We start from the raw sequence: 17463 nt of genomic DNA on the forward strand, positions 1-17463 counted from the left end.
GACTGCTGTCATGTCACAGGGCTGTTAGGTGGCACTGTCTCAGGAAACCCTGAGCACCACTGCCCACTGACCGTCCTGCTTGAATTTTATCCCAGTGTGCTAAGTAGTATGCACGCTACACATGTGGGTGGGGAATCAATGGGAACTGGGTACTCAGGGCTGACACAGAGCCTGCTCTGAAATCCCATCTGACTTCATGTGAAACAACTGACTTTTAACTCCTGACATGTTTCTTTTCAACTGGTTTTTGTTGTTAGATTTTTTTTTTTTTTTTTTTTTGGGGGGGGTGGCATTGGTCATTTTGAGACAGGGTCTCATTATAAAGCTCTGGCTGTCCTGGAACCCACTATGTAGGCCCTGAACTGCCTCTGCCTCTGAAGGAATTCAAAATAACCAAGATTGACATGTCGTATTAGCATAAGCTAGAGGGACATGTCTGTTGTGTATTTCCATCATCTCTCCACCCTCTCTCCCCACCCACCTCTTACCCTGCCTTGCACCTTTATTACTTCCACAAAGCCCCTAGGAATTTCAAATTTTGCTGATAGAAGCCTAGAATTTCCTTAGAGGATATTTGATTTGAGGGACTCACACACAGATGTAATTTAAGAAGCAGGCTGAGCAAGGCAATAAGGTACAAACCTTCAATCCCAGCACTCAGGAGGCAGAGACAGGCAGAGTTCTAGACCATCCTGGACTACAGACTGAGTTCCAGGAGAGCCAGGGAGGGCTACATAGAGCTATCCACTGAAAAAAAAAAAAAAAAAAAAAAAAAAAAAAAAAACAAATAGAAAAAAAAAAACCACGCCAGGAGGTGAGTATAAAGTCTGCTTCTGCCTCCAACTAAGTATGAGGCTACCACGAAATCTCATTTCTCTATGGTGGTGGTGGTGTGTGAGGGCTGACAGTACCACAGTACTTCAAAAATAGCAAGCCTTTAGTCAATAGTAGCTTTGATAATTAAAAGTGTTGTTTGTCCCTATAACACACTGGATTTGTTATAGGTCATTAACAAAGTACTTGCATTGTAGGAAATGTCCATAATACAAACACTAGAGAGGCTGAGGCAGGAGGATCATGTGTGGACTGTAAAGGGAGTTCAAGGATACCTTACTTCAGAATGGGCAGTGAGGCCAGGAGATGGTGGCGCACACCTTTAATCTCAGCGCTCAAGATGCAGAGGCAGGTGGATCTCTTGTCTGAAGCTAGCCTAGCCTTCAAAAGGAATGGGCAACAAGATCTTGTCGTGAGAAGTCCATAACACAACCATTTGCAAAGCAAGAAATATCACATCACATGGGACAGTGTATTAGGATTCTCTAGAGTCACAGGACTTATAGAATGTCTATGTTGAGGGAATTTATCGTGATGACTTACAGTCTGTAAGCCAACTAACCCAACAATGGGCAGCGGTGAATGGGAAGTCCAAGATCTAGTACTTGCTCAGTCCCACAAGACTAGTTGTTTAAACCGGTCTTCTGTAGAAATAGGTTCCAACAGATGTGCTGGTGAGTAAAAGCAAGCAGGCATAGATCCAATCTACCTTCTTCCAACATCCTCACACAGGTCTCCAGCAGGTGTGGCCCAGAATAAAGATATGTGCCACCACACCTAGATCTGGGACTTGTTTTGTCCCAGGATGACCTTGAACTCACAGATCTCCTTGCGTTAGTCTCCTGGGATTAAATGTATATACTGGGCTGGAGAGATGACTCAGCAGTTAAGAGCACTGACAGCTCTTCTGGAGTTCCTGAGTTCAATTCCTAGCAACCACATAGTGGCTCACAACCATCTGTAATGGGATCCGATGCTCCCTTCTGGTGTGTCTGAAGACAAATCTTTTAAAAAAAAAAAAAAAAAAGCATGTTCTACCTTGCCTGGGCCTAAGCTTTCCATGGCCACTATGCCTCAAGATCTCCATGCCAAGATCTGGATTGTAGTTCATTCCAGATATAGTCAAATTGACAACCAAGAACAGCTATTACAGACAGCAAGTTCAATGCCAGCCTTAGCACAAACTATAAAATAAAATGTAATATTAGCAAAATTAGCAAAGCATGGTGGCACATGCCTTTAGTCCCAGTACACAAGAGGATCCGGTCTCAAAAGACCGAAAACAAAAAACACCAAACAAAAAGCAGAGCTTTGAAACAGTAACGAAAAATGAACTGCAGTGCTAAACTATCCACCTATTAGCTTCACAGAGCGAAACATGCTGAACCCATACAGTGGTATTCCAGATTCGTAAGTGTCAAGTAATAAAACTTAAATTTGGAACAAGTTAACTTGGTGCAAGCTGACAGACAACATCAAGACAACCATAAAGGAATTAACCCTGATCAAATGGCCATAGAGACCAGAGACCAGCAAAATCAAACCTAGGGCCAAACAAATGGGGGAGCACATCAAGGTCAGCCTGGGAGCCTGGGAATTACTCTCTGCAATCTCAATTACAGATTCCATGGTCGTGAAGAGACACCATGCTTAAAACATTTAATTGGGGCTGGCTTACAGTTTCAGAGGTTTAGTCCATTATCAGCATGGTACACACAGACAGACATGGTGCTGGAGAAACCAAGAGTTCTACATCTGAAGGCTGCTAGTGGAAGACTGGCTTCCAGGTAGCTAAAAAGAGGGTCTTAAAGTCCACCTCTGCAGTGACACATTTCCTCCAACATGGCCAAACCTCCTAGCAGTGCCACTCCACAGGAGGCAAGCACAGGAATCTGTGGAGGCCATACCTATCCAAACCACCACAGACACAGAAAGAAGCAGTTTTATGGTTGGGTTTGGTTTTTTTTTGGTTTTTCGAGACAGCGTTTCTCTGTGTAGTCCTGGCTGTCCTGGAACTAACTCACTCTGTAGACCAGGCTGGCCTTGACCTCAGAAATCACCTGCCTCTGCCTCCCAAGTGCTGGGATTAAAGAAGTCAGAAGGAAAAGGAAGGGGGCGGGGGGAGGGGGGAGAAAAAAGTTTGGACACAGGTTCTCAGTTCCTGAGATATAAGATAACATAAGATAACATACATAATGCATCCTGAATAGATGCATTCATGTAAGACAGAAAGGCTGAATAGGGAGCCAGGAGGGAGGAGCTCAAGGGCCTAGAGAGGATGGCTCACCAAGGCAGTAGCACACAAGGACTGGGTCACACACACAGGAAAGGACAACTCAGCACTTCTCCAAACAGACCTCTGGTGGGAGGGGAGGAACAAGAGGACTGCTGTCTGCCTGCCCCATCCATGTTCCTCATGTCATTTGCTTGTTGGTGGCTTTAAGTTTAATCAACAACTATTGGGGGCTGGAGAGACAGCTCAGTGGGTAAAAACACTGACTGCTCTTCCAGAGGTCCTGAGTTCAAATCCCAGCAACCACATTGTACCATCTGTAATGGGATCTGATGCCCTCTTCTGGTGTTTCGGAAGACAGTGGCAGTGTACCCAATCTTGAGGGGTGGTGGGGGGGGGATGGGGCGGGGGAAAGGATCTCAGCCTCAGAGAGGTGATGCTGGTACCAGTGAGAATGGCTTTGGAACAGGATGTGAGGGAACTGTAGGGTTTGGGTAGTCAGGCAATTATGGTGTTTCTCCAGCAACCTAATCCTAAACTAACAAGCTACAGTTCCCCTAAGCAGATCCTCGCCACCGTATCATCCTTTAGGAGGGAACTGCACAGCAATGCTTGTACTACAGTCACAGGATTTCACAAACATCACTACCTTCAGAACAGAGCCTCCAAATATAGCACTTCACAGCAGAGTTCCAACTGCACCGATTGCTTTCCAAACCCTGACAGCACTGCACTTTGTTCTTTCACACCAGAGTTCCAATTGCACCGAAACCCTGACAGCACTGCACTTTGTTCTGGACGTTTCCTAGACATTTTCACCTGGCGTGTTTCCAAGGGTTATCCAAAGGTTCTTTGTTTCAGGTCTGAATAAACAATTCACAGTGCAACAGCACACTGTCTAAAGTACAGCAGACGTCAGGCTAACATGTTTATTGTGGTAACTATTCTAAAAACTGTCCACTTCTTTATGCCAGATTAAGATTTCTTAGGAGCCAGTCTTGCTCCTTGTGGTGCACAGCTTTAATCCAGCACTTGGGAGGCAGAGGCAGGAAGATCTCTGAGTTCAAGGCCAGCCTGGTCTACGGAGCAGCAAACCAAGCTAGCCAAGGCTGCAAAATGAGACAGTCTCGATGCTCATTTCAGTCCCCCACCCCCGAAAGGAATCACTTTTTCAAAAAGACTTAATGTATGAATGCTCTATCTGTATGTACACCTGCATGCCAGAAAAAGGCATCAGATCCTATTACCAGATGTTAAACACCATGTGGGTGCTAGAAATTGAACTCAGGACCTCTGAAAGAACAGCCAGTGCTTTTAACCACTGAGCCATCTCTCCAGCCCCAGTTTTGTTTTGTACAAAATCAAGAAGAAAATGAGATTCTTAATATAAGGGTAAGACAGTACTACCAAACTATGACAGACTGTTCAGCAGACACACACTGAGAAGTTACACAGGTTATAAAAAGAATCCTATTTTAATTATTGAAACACATGGCACAGACATGCGAACAGCTCTGTTTCTTCCCTTGGGTTTAGTCAACTACATGAGAAGCTATATTTAGACACATAGCACATATATGACACCACAGGTCTAACTTTATGTGTGGGCTAGTTTTATGTCAACCTGATACAAGCTAGGCTTTTGGGAAGAGGGAACCTTAACTGAGAAAATGCTTCTATCAGATTAGCCTGTGGGGAAGCCCGCAGGGCAGTTTCTTGGCCAAAGATTGATACAGAAGAGCCTGGGCAAGCTGGTCTTGGAGTACATGAGAGAAAAAGCAAAAAAACAAAAACAAAAGACTGAGCAAGCCAGGAGGAAGTCAGTAGGCAGCTTTCTCTGACCCCGCCTCCTTATGTCTTCCTTGACTTCTCTGGATAATGGACTACAAACTGCAAGATGAAATAAACAGTAAATGTTTATTTAAACACTAAATAAACACAAGATGAAAAAACCCTCAAGTTGCGCGTTGCTAGTGGTGTTTGTCAAAGCTATGGAACCCTACCTAAGGCCCTTCAGGAAGGGATTTTAATCATTAATGATCAACAGGTTTCTGGACTCGAGGTCCATTTGTGTAGGTTAACACCTGAGACAGATGAAGAGAGTGGGAGGTCAGAGAACCATCCAGAAAACCCCAGGAAGCTCAGAGTAGGGGTGGAGTGGCAGTGGGTAATATACAAGACTACAGTGTTACATGGCTGTCGAAAGCGTACATCTTAGCACATACAAATTATACCCACTGACCCTACTTACATGAGAAAAAGGCGGCACAACAACTGTCTCCACACCAAGAGCGATACCTGAGAAAAGGCTTTACAGAAACTCAACAAAATGACCTGGGGACTGCAATGTAAGTACTGAGCACTGCCATTGAAATAGGAAATGGGAGATTCCCAGACAACTTATAACTTCATGACAAGCCCGTCTGAACACTGATGGACATACTCTCTATTACCCAGACAGTTTGACAGCTGCCATGGCAATGACTGAAAAGACCCATTCAAAAGTGAGGAAACTCACTTCTGCAATCCTAGCCAGGAAGATTTCTGTGAGTTAGAGGCCAGCCTGAGCTACATAGTGATCTCCACAATAGCCTGGAATACAACTGAGATGTCTCCAATACATATACTCAAATTCCTGTAAAAACAGCCCAAGAAGATTGTGGTGTCTGTGAGATGATCCCTCACCATCGTTCCCTGGCTCTGTTTTGTTTTCTCTGAGGCAGGCAGGGTCTTGCTATGTAGCCCTAGCTGACCTAGAACTTGCTCCATATCTCAGGCTGAGCTCTGACTTGTAGCTACCTCCTTCTGTCAGCTTCCTGACTTCAGGGGACTATGAGCATGTACCATCACAAACAACTGAAGGACATAAAGTGACAATGAATTCTCTCACAATTGCTATTCGGGACCAAGAATGAGTTTATACATTTTCTTGTACTAGTTAGGGAAGAAGCTGGATTTTCAGGACCTCAGAAGCAGTACTCAAAACTGTGTGCAAGGTGAAGGCAGCAAGGGAAAGAAAGCAGGGCATTCGACAGGGACAATACGGCAAGCTGTCTAGAAGGTGTGTTAGGAACAGATCTGTGGCGAAGAAAGGTTATTCTAAACACAAACTCTGCAGAGTCATTAGATGTATACCTTACTCTCCAGTGTTTCTGTCGCTCACACTTGCATGGCCACACACAGCGGGAAGATGCACCCCATGAAGATCCAAGTGGGACTTGAGCTACTAGAAGCTTAGCGAGGCTCTTCCTTGCAGCACTGATATTTCTGAGGGAGTGCCCACAATTTGCCAAGATAAACTTAGTAAAAAAATCAAGTTTATGTATGTGCTAAACTATGAGGAAAAAACAAGTGGCAACCTGACTTTTACAGCCCTGGGAAGTGATGAATACTGAAATACATGCCTGTCTGGGACAGGGAGAATGGCCATTTGTAAACAACTCACCGGCTACCTGTGGCGAAGACAAACTACACAACACAGGACAGGGCGTAGAGAATGGCTGGGGCCAACTGGACAAGGTAGTGTAAGTATTCTGGGCTGCTCTCTGCGGAATCACACCCGTAAGTCAAGGTAAACTTGGGTGTTAAAACTGTTAAAACTTGGGCTGGTGAGATGGCTCAGCAGTTAAGAACACTAACTGCTCTTCATGAAGGTTATGAGTTCAAATCCCAGCAACCACATGGTGGCTCACAACCATCCGTAATGAGATCTGATGCCCTCTTATGGAGTGTCTGAGGACAGCTACAGTGTACTTATATATAATAAATAAAAACCTTAAAACAAACAAACAAACAAAAACCTGTTGAAACTCTGAACTAAAACTGGATACAAATTTCATGCTGGAGAGATAACTCAGCTCTTGCAGAGGGGGTTCATTTCCTAGTACCCAGTGGCAGCTCACAACCATATGTAATTCCAGCCCCAGGGGATCTGACACGTCTTCTCACCACAAGCATGTATATAGCCTCTGCCTTCTCCCCCCCTCTCTCTCACACACACACACACACACACACACACACACACACACACACACACAGGCAAACACTCATATACATAAGGAGGTAATCTTAAAAATTTTTAATTGATAAAAAAAATCTAATTATCAGATACTAAGTGATCTAGTAAAAAACAAACTGACTTGGGGAAGGCTGTAAAAGTTTCAGGATAAAAGTGACTAGATAAAAACTTAAAAGAAAAATAAATCTTTTCAGTCTAACCAAGACAGGGGTCTGTCTGTCTCTACAGCCCGGATGTCACTTTGCAGAGAGAGCAGCCTCAGATTCGAAGGAGACTGAGCCCTCCTGCCTCTCTCTCTGGAGTGCTGGAGTTACAGGTGTACACTGTCATTGCCAACCTAAAGTGAAACTTTTCGAAGAAAAGGAGAGACATTAAAGAACCTAACCGAAGGGGGCTTTGCTCTTTGAGAGCAGCTGTAACCTGTGACACTCTGCATGCAGTTTCCCTGACCAGTCCTCCATTCAGGACTCAGTTCCACATGGGTTGGCTGGTTTAGAATCCTGTGAAAGCAGGGCTGGGAGCTAAAGGCCACGCTGATTTCCATTCCAGTTTTGAAGCAACAGAAAAAAACACTGAGGAAATGAGTTTAAAAAACAAAAGTAACAAAACAAAACTCAACATGCATAGAGACATATACCTTGGAGGCATTTAGTGTATTTTAGACAATGGAGTAACTCTTTTGCAGGCTGTACTAAAAAAACAAGCACACCACTGAAGAAATCAGACTAGGAATTTCAGCATTCATTCGATGTTTCTGGAAGTCAAGGAAAGTAGCCAATTAAAAATTAACTCCACCACCGCCTCTTCCTAACGGGCAACAACCGTGAAACCACTAAGGGCAGAGCAGCTTACCTGGGGCAGAGCTCCTTCCTGAGTGTAAGTTCTGGGGATCCGCAGTCTCCTCTGTTTGCCTATCTGATTCTGCCTCTGCTTTGTCCTGCATCTCCTTTGCATCCTTGCTAAGGCAAGTTTTCAGGCTGTCTCCCTCTTCGCCGACTCTCTGGACCGCACTGGCAACAGCAGAACAGGCAATGGTGGCAGACAGGACAACAGGAGGACAAGGAGGAGAAGCTGGGGGAGTCGGAGGAGCTGGGGAGAAGGAGGGCAGCGTGGAGGGGGCAATGGGAGTCGGGGTACACTCCACTTTCATTTCTTCCTGGGGATGTTCCAGAATCTCCAATTCGAGAGTCAGTGGCAGCACTTCCTGTCTCAACATGTCCACAGTGTTCTCCTTGGCTGGTAATTTTTCACCAACTCCATTCATTTCATTAATTAGGATAGTACTAGAGACTAGCTGACTATCGTGAGGTGCTACACTACAGGGTTTCTTGCATATGTCACTGTCATCTGTTAGCGAAGGGCCGGATGCTGCTGGGCAAGCGGTAGGGCTGGGCAGAGCAGGTGCATCTTCTCTTGAGGAGGAAAGTTCACACTTGTCCTCAGCAGTGAACAGTGGCTGGCTGCTAAGGGCAGCGGACATGGGGGAAGGAACTGAACTCCGGGCAAGTGGAGGAAGGGTTGTGGGTGATGAAGTCCGAGGAGGCTCTGGGGTGGGGTCTCCTGCAGCAGTGTCGGGCATCTGGCCTGCTTGTTCTTTCTTCTCCCCACTAAGCACAAGCCTAAGGACTGCTGAAGGAGACTGGAACACTGGATCTGGTTTTGGCTTTTCTTCTGGGAGAAAAGAAATAAAGTATTTTAAGAATAACCTTGAATCACAGAATACACAGTATGTTTTAGGCCAAATCTGTCCATCACTTACCCATACTCATGGGCAGGAAAAGAGACCAAAATACCAGACTCCAAAGACACTGGCCTGGTTGTTCTCTAGTTACACTTCCTAGGCCTTAGTTTCCAAGACACTGACATGTGGTACTTGCTCCGGAGTAAGACAGGGGATCAGTTCACCATATGGTGATGACAGAAGAACAAGAGAAGACCTCATAGAAGCTAATGTTCGATCTGCCCCGTATACCTTACTATGCACCCTGGGCGCATGGTCCTCTTGCCTCAGCCTACTGAATGCTAGGATCATAGGCATGAGCCACCCACCTAGCTCAGCTCAACCATTTTTAAGATAAAACAGCTTCTGCCTCTTTTCTACCTTGCTTCCTGCGACGATTTTTCTAGTAGGGGTTATTATCCAGGCACAACAATACAAAGACCAATAATCAGAAACTAAACTATTGGCTGGGCAGTGGTGGTGCACGCCTTTAATCCCAGAATTTGGGAGGCAGAGGCAGGCGGATTTCTGAGTTGGAGGCCAGCCTGGTCTACAGAGTGAGTTCTAGGACAGCCAGGGCTACTCAGAAAAACCCTGTCTCGAAAAACTGAAGGGAAAAAAAAAAAAAAAAAAAAAAAAAAAAGAAACTAAACTATTATAAACTCCCCAAGCACTTTGACATCAAAGACAGTTTCAAAATTAACTTTCATTTGTCCGAAAAGGTTCTAACCAAAACCAGCAGCGGTATGGAAACAGAATCATCGGTTTCCTCAGAGGGAACCAATGTTAAGGATCTAATAAACCAATCACTGGATAGCTCTGCATGGGAAACATTTTTATAGACATGTATGATATACTATGTATAAGTTTATATATAAATATAATCTGTGTATAGAGAAAATAAGAACAAAATAGCAAACGATAACCATAAAGAAAAAGGAACGCTACCAACCGAGTTCTTGGACTCCTGGTAAATGACACGGGAATCACTGAATCACTGTGAGATGGGGTCCCTGGTGCCCCAGCTCGGGCTTCCTTAAATATCCAGTTCTCTAAGACAGCCAAGTCTGAAAGACTCTCCTCTCAATGTAGCCCACACCCATGAACATTTCACCAATGTGAAGTTCTGTGAACAAGAACACTGCCTCCCAGAGCAGAGGGGCATATCACCATGCTAAGGTGAACTCTTGACAGTTTCAGAAGTCACTGTAAGTGCCAGGCAGGTAGCTAAGGTGTCTAGCTACAAGACTGCCCTTTCCTAAGTAAGAACAGTAAATGCTCAACGCCAAATTTCTCAGATGAAGTTGGCAGGTCAGAAAGAAAATACATGGGACCATATGTGTTCATTAAACGCATGTGTGTTTCTTGTTGATCATGTCTAACAGATATCCAGTTATTACACAGCTCAGAGAACGCCCATCTTTTAGGGCTGCTGCACAGACCACACACAGCACATGGTGACACTTGCTAACTTGGTAAGTTACTCCTAGGACATACTCCGTAGAGGGTTTATTTACTTCAACACGTCTGGGTATTGGACACACGGGTTTTTCTTTCATGTTGCTGATCCAGTTTCTACAATGAATGTACCACAATTATAAGAATAACCAGCCAGTGGCCTAGACAGGTGCTTGTGACTATATGTTTCATGACCACCAAGCAAGTGCCATGGCCATTTATTAGGAAGAGGCCAAGAATGGCAGCATCCTCTATCTGAGGGGTAATCCTGCCCTGAATGTCAACAGAACTCGAGCTGGGTTAGGGTACTGTTACAACAGAATGCCATTTCTGAATGCAGAGGGAATGTTTCCCAAAAATATTAAGACTGACTATACGGACTGCCATGTCTATCTCTACTGGCGCCTGTTCCCTGCTAGCAATATGCTGAACTGGCTGAATTCTCCCTCAAGAAACAGAAAAGCCTTAGTGCTCTCTGCAGTCAGAGGTGAACACCAAGTGAAGTTCCTCATGTATTTAATAGATCTCTCTTTGTAAACACTGAGTCACTGTCTTATCTTCATAAAACACTAAACAAATGGGAAATGGTGCATACAACTGTTCATGTAAGGGGATTCTGAGAAATGAGATTAATAATGCAGTTGACATTTATAAAGTACCTAGCACAGGTGGGGTAATACCCACCTGAATTGTTTCCTTCATTTCTTACCCCACCACCAGGACAGATTACTATGTTCATGTTTTACAAAATATTAGTTCTGGTCCAGATGCTATGGAACTAACAAATGGCTCAAGAGTGACTTCAAACCCCACATTTCTCAGCTCAGGGGTGAACTGTCAGACAGTTTGAGCAGGAAGGACACTCTGTTACCAGTGCAGACCCTCAGCAGTGACAGCTCCATTGACAGGACAGAAAACCAACCACAGGGGCAGAGCACAGACTACCACCGTCAGGGGGAACAATAGCAGTGGAGTCCCCCTAAGCAGCTCCAGGCCTAGAACTGCACACGAGGTTGGACTCTGCCCAAAGGTGTTTGGAACAACACCAGCTTACAAGTCTTTTCAGTAAGTGCATTCCTCTATACTTCTTTACCCTAAAAGGAAATTAATGTCTGAAAAGCAAGCATAAAGAAACATGCATAATCAAAACAGAACAAAAGAAACTCCTATCTGGAGAGCATTTTATAGTAGCATTTGAATTACAACTACTAATTGTATACAGTTGCTAAAGCTCCCTTGAGCCTGGGGTGTGTTAGTGGGTAGAAAGCTTCCTCAGAAGGCAATACCCAGGATCCCATCCTCAGCACCACATGAGCTGGGAAAGGTGGTACACATCTCTAATTTAAGAACCTAGAATTTAGATTCTAGAATTTTCCATTTTCCCTTCCTGAAAATATATGCAGACCTAAAAGTATCAAAATAGAAATATTCCGTATTTGAGCACTTTTTTTTTCTAAAACAACTTAAAATAATGTTGTTAGGCAGGTCTGAACAAGTAATCTCTAGGTTTTATGGATGTTTTTATAATGAAGCCTAGCTGTGGAAGAGGTGTGCAATGAAAATGTATTCAACAGACTTATGCAGAGACAGGCTCAATGTGTGCAGGTGGATTACAGCTGTACACAAGTGCACTAAAAGTGTAAGGAAAATCTACTAAAGATCATTCGTCACTATGAGTAAAATCATACAAGAATGTTTGCTTCAAATGTGTCACTGCTGGGCAGTACACAGCTACAATCCTAGAGGCAGGAGGTCACAACTCTGACATCAGTTTGGGAACATAATGAGTTACCAAACAGCCTGAGCTTCCAAACCAGATCCTGTTTCAAATTTTTGTTTTTGTAAGTGTTTAATCACTTTCAAAAAGCAGTTTCCCCAGGCTGGAGAGATGGCTCAGTGGTTAAGAACACTGGCTGCTCTTCCTGACTTCAATTCCCAGCAACCACATAGTGGCTCACAACCATCTGTAATGGGGTCTGATGCCCTCTTCTGGTGTGTCTGAAGACAGCCACAGTGTACTCACTCATACAAACAAATCTTTAAAAGAAGAAAAAGAAGGCAGTTTCCCCCAAACTTACTACACCCTCAGCAAGTCTGATGGCGTTGGTACTTATTACTCAGCTCGAGCACACGCGACTCTTCTCTGACATGTCTACATGTCTGCTGCAGAGTGACGGCCTGACAAGGGGGCCAGGTAAGGGATTTTTGTCTTTTGGTTTCCAGTTATGAAAGGTTGAATGTCACTGCCAATACTCACTAGGGAGGAGGGTCTTGTATTTCACAGCCTCTTTGCACCTGGTGGGAAACGGCAATCAGAGGCGTCCAGGTTGCTCTCTCTGTTCTCAGCACTCTGGAGGCTCAAGAGTTAGAAGCCAGCTCACACTATATAACAAGTTCCAGGCCAGCCTAAGCTACAGTATGAAACTTCATTTAAACAAGACCACCAACAAATAAACAAGCTTTTCAAAAGCTTGAATGTAATTAATTTGTGTGAAACAAAACCCTATGAAAAAGTAAAATAAATAAATAAATAAATGGAACCATGCTAAAATTCAGAATATTTGCTAAAATACTTCTATTTTAAGGACCATTCTAAGAATCAACATTTAAAAAGTTCTAGGACAGCCAGGGCTGCACTGAGAAATCCTGTTTTGAAAAACAAAACAACAACAATAAAAGCCCCAACATTAACAAACACCCCCAAAAGCTAGCTGCAGTACGAAAGAGCCGGTGTGTGGAGACCTCAAAGAGCACACGATATTACCACTCACTGGAGAGAGAAGCCAGCGGCAGATGAGCACAGCCTCCTGCCCCTGCTCCTATTGAGCAAGACTAGACAGGAGGTCCACAAAGGTAAAGCCAAATCCAGCAGTCAGGGAAAAAAAGATCATGTCTCACTTTCAAGCCTCTGGCAGGGCAGTGAAGAAACTGGAAGGCCCAGGTGGCTGCCCAGCAAGACATCACAGCTGGGCTTCTGTCGGCTTCCAGACCTCCTTGTTCTCTCATGGGGTCTGGGGGCCCAAGCTTACAGGAAACATGCTATCTTCTCTGAGAACTAGCAAGCACCCCAAGGAATGGGGAAAGTATATACCCAGCTATGCTGCTCTTGCAAAGCAATGTATAGAGCATACGTGCTTCGATTCCTCTCCTCAAGCTATGTGTTCACTTACACATAGATAGCAACAGCGAGGCAGGTAAGACCCTTTCTCCTTTCCCCGCCCTTCCTACAAGCTCACTTTCTACCTTGTATTTGCATAGAGCAGTCTGAGTAACCTCAGGTCTGACGGGGGATACCGAGAGCAATGTAATTATACAAGAGACTAAAGATAGAGGGAGGAAACAAGTCATACACAAACCTTGCTTCTGGTCGCTAGCTGCAGTGACAGGGGTGCTGGCAGCAAGATGAGCGCTCTCCACAGTCCCATATACCACAGGGCTGTGCTCAGGGACCTGGCTGGGCAGCTGCTGGGATTTGAAGTACAAAAAAGGGTGATAATGAGCGTGCGAACATAAAAACTAGCAACATGGAAGCCAAGCAAGGAGGGGACACAGAGGAGGCAAGAGGTCACACAAGTAAAAGAAAAGTGGGGTAGGAGTGTATACAGGGCAGTTGAATATAAACAGGGGAGAGGAGGACAGAGGCAGCAGGGGAGGAGGAGAAGAGATGATTACTATTAACCACAGCAGAGAAGACAGCACAAGCACCCACACACCCACTCCAGTGCTCCTTCCAAGCACAAGCTGAATTACAGCAGGAACGGCTTCCATAGGAGGACAGGGTTTAACATCATCCTAGACTAGCTAAACGTTTTGGTCAGCTCTATTTGTAAAATACTGAGCAAAGCACTTCATCTGCCCTAAGCAGGGCAGACCAAGCATATGAAGAGCTTACAATCCAGTGACTGACTGAAACAGGCATATGGAAAAGTCCCAATGGCTGCCATGGCCACTGGGATCTCAAATGGACTGCAACATGCAAAGTAGCTGAGGTCCTTTCCACCTTCACTATGGAGCCAGCCTTGTGGAAACTCTGAAGTATCTGAAAATCAAGTTAACATCTCTGGCTTCTCAGGACAGGAGAAACTCCCATTTTACATTTGGCCATTCTCTGGTACTAAAAAAATGCCTGCTAAAACTGGAGCAAGCAGGCTGAGAAAACGAGCCACTGTGAACTCAGAGGGAGCAGCATGGCACAGGGAGGACAGACACACTCTGGAACCCACTCCAGGCTGGTGCATCTAGACACAGTCACACAAAAGCCACAGAAAGAAAGCAGTGTCTCTCCTCAGAGGGTGACAGTCCATTTTTGGTAGCCTAATAACCTATGCTGAATTCTACAGAAATTGCCACAGAAGCACTGCCCTACTCTGGGCAGGGAGGGGGAGCAGTGCATTAAGGGTATTAAACTTCTGAGAGTGGGACTGCTCAGGCGTGATGGCGCTTGCCTTTAATCCCAGTACTAGAAAGACAGATACAGGTAGATCTCTGAGTCTGAAGCCAACCTAGTCTACAAAGTAAGTTCAGGGCTGCAAAAAGAAATCCTGCCTTGGGGGAAAAGTGGACTATAAATGTAAAAGATCATTTATGATGGATTAATAAATTTACACTGCTTTCTAGAGTGTATAGGATGTAATTTATACAGTTGTATGAGCAGAGGGTAAAATATCATGAGAAAGGAAATTAGTGCCACAAGTGTGCAAATGTATTAAACCATCACACTGCTCACACTGCACAATTATGTTTCACCGATGGCTACTAAGATTACAGTAATGGTAACGTCGCTATTTTTATTTTGAAACACAGAGAAAGAAATGGCAACTGTCACAATTGTTCTGAATCCTTATTCTCAAGGGAAATACATATTAAATAAAACATTAGGAAAGCCTCATAGCCAAAATTTAAAATGTTGATTCTGTTCAATTCTATGGGCTAAAGAGAGGTAAAGAAGAAAAGCACCAGAGGGTACTGCCGTATCTCAGCCTGGGGATAGGGCACACACCAGTACATCACTTATACCACTGACTAGCCAGCCTTCCCTAATCAATGAACTTCGGGGTCAGTGAAACCATGTTTCAAAAGAAAAAGGTAGATAGCATAGACACAAATTGGAATAAAGAGTCACTTTCTTATTGGATTTGAGGTCCATTCTATGAGATCGAGCCATACCTGAAATTACTAAAGTTTGAGACTAGACGGCCATAGGCTCTATGGGAATGTCTGCTATTATTCTGTGAAATGACAGAAACAACAAAATGACTCCTAAGAACTGCTATATCCATAGACCAGTGCTTTGCTCAACCCTCTTCGGAGACGCTTCCTCTTGCAGTAGAGAGGAGGGGAAACAGAGTGCAGAGAGTGAGAGACTTCAGACACTCAGCCCTAAACGGGATGTCTTCGTCAAACCCCTTCTCACAGAGCTCAGCTCAGGAGTAGATACAAATGGACCCCATTTTTGTAAGGGTGGGCAGGGTGACAGGTAATTTCTCCACTGCCAGTGAAAAGAGCAAATTTAAATCACATTAGATTATATTAAAGGCAGGTTTACTAGGAAGCTGCTTTTGGGCAAGATCACTGGCCCTAAGAATTAAGGCCAGTGAAGTGGCCTTTAGGGGATTAGGGAGAGAAAGAGCTCATCCACAAAGAGTGAGAGACCAAAATGTTGAGATGAGTTCAACTCCCAGCAACCACATGGTGGCTCACAACCATCTGTAATGGGATCCAATGCCCTCTTCTGTGTCTGAAGACAGCTATAGTGTACTCACATATAGAAAATAAATAAATAACTCATAAAAATAACATTAGGAGTATATAGGGAGGAGCCTCTGGGGGAAGGCAGCCCAGCCTCTGCCCTGTAAAGTTTAGGGTTGGGGGCACAGTGTGCCAGGTAGGGACTGAGGGGGAGGCCAGGTCTGCATTGATGTGTAAAATATGCATCTCAAATCTCTTGTACCAGGTCTGAAACCAAACATGGGAGCCTTTTGTTTCAACTTTTTTTGTCTTATCATTTAGTGTGTGTGTGTGAGAGAGAGAGAGAGAGAGAGCGCAAGAGAGAGACAGAGAGACAGAGAGACAAAGAGAGAGACAGAGAGAGCGCTCGCACTTGGGCACATGCAAACTCAAGCATGAATGAAGTTGGGTGTATAGGGAGGTGGGGGAGGGGAGGAGAAAGAGTATGACCAAAATATATGAAAAACTTTATTAAAAAGAAAACAAAATTTAAAGATGGATACTGAGCATGAGAAGACACCCAACACTGCCCTCAGACTTCCACACATACTCAACATGATGGCCACTTTTTCAAACATGTACAGTCACACTTAGGTGCACACATGCACACTGACATGAACACACATATAAAGAGAATGTCTTGAGGGAGCAGAAATTTAAGGCTCAGCCACCTACTGGGTAAACCACGAGGCCACAAGCTGAGGAACTACTGCCACTGGCTCAGCTGTGCAAGCAAGAACTAAAGGGTTTGTGCTACGGTCACCTTGACCAGTTTACACCTCACAATATTCATACAGAAATATATTAATCTCGTTCTTTATTAGTCTTAATCTGGCATAACCTCAATTCAACCACCATGAGCCCAACAGAGGTGTCCTCTGTCTTCCCAAACCATGAATGTCATGAACTGGTTCACTTAACGTGTCATAAAAGTCAGGAAATACATTAAATCTGGTCTCTAATATGAGCATCTGGACCCACACAAAGAAAATGAGTTTCAGCAGGAATAAATACACTGACACACTCAAAGGATTCCCAAACCCCTTACCTCAGTAGGTAGGATGAAAAAAATGTCCCCAAAGAGTGCAGGGAATGAAAATACAAACCCTGAAGATTCTAGATAGTCACAGCTAAAGATCAGGACTAAGTCTGCATTGGCTCCTCACTGCTTACAGTTCCCAGTGTATGCCAAAGCTAAGTGCTATCCTGTTAAACCTTGAAAAGATGCAGGTTCCCACTGCTAGAAGGAAACACACACAGAGACAGAGACAGAGAGGAAAGGGGGAATTTAAATGCCAGCAGAAGATGAGCTTCCAAGAACACACAGGAAATGACTTTCTAAATTCTGGTTAAGATGATCACTCTTAATAAGGACTCGGGAGCAAAGAACGATTCTTCCCAAATACAAGAGAAATTCACCCCTCCTGAAAGCAGCTTAACCCAGGTATAGTGGCTCAGCCTGTATTACAGTAC

The 17463-nt window shown here is 44.4% G+C and overlaps 1 protein-coding gene across 36 annotated transcripts in view; it reads right to left on the reverse strand.

Annotated features, from left to right (window-relative positions):
* The window catches only part of Eif4g3 (eukaryotic translation initiation factor 4 gamma 3), a 216975-nt gene that overhangs the window by 78301 nt on the left and 121211 nt on the right, over nt 1-17463 (reverse strand). For 28 of the 36 annotated variants that reach the window (XM_076933915.1, XM_076933913.1, XM_076933909.1 and 25 more), the window contains 2 exons: nt 13620-13728; nt 7938-8756 (listed from right to left, as the gene is read on the reverse strand). In XM_076933915.1, coding sequence (XP_076790030.1) covers nt 7938-8756; nt 13620-13728 — 928 coding nt within the window. Of the gene's footprint in view, nt 1-7722; nt 7840-7937; nt 8757-13619; nt 13729-17463 lie in introns of all 36 variants that reach the window. The other 8 variants (XM_034503939.2, XM_076933907.1, XM_076933903.1 and 5 more) reach the window with 5 other exon arrangements.

Source organism: Arvicanthis niloticus, chromosome 5 (genome assembly GCF_011762505.2).
Source record: "Arvicanthis niloticus isolate mArvNil1 chromosome 5, mArvNil1.pat.X, whole genome shotgun sequence".
Classification (NCBI taxonomy): Eukaryota; Metazoa; Chordata; class Mammalia; order Rodentia; family Muridae; genus Arvicanthis; species Arvicanthis niloticus.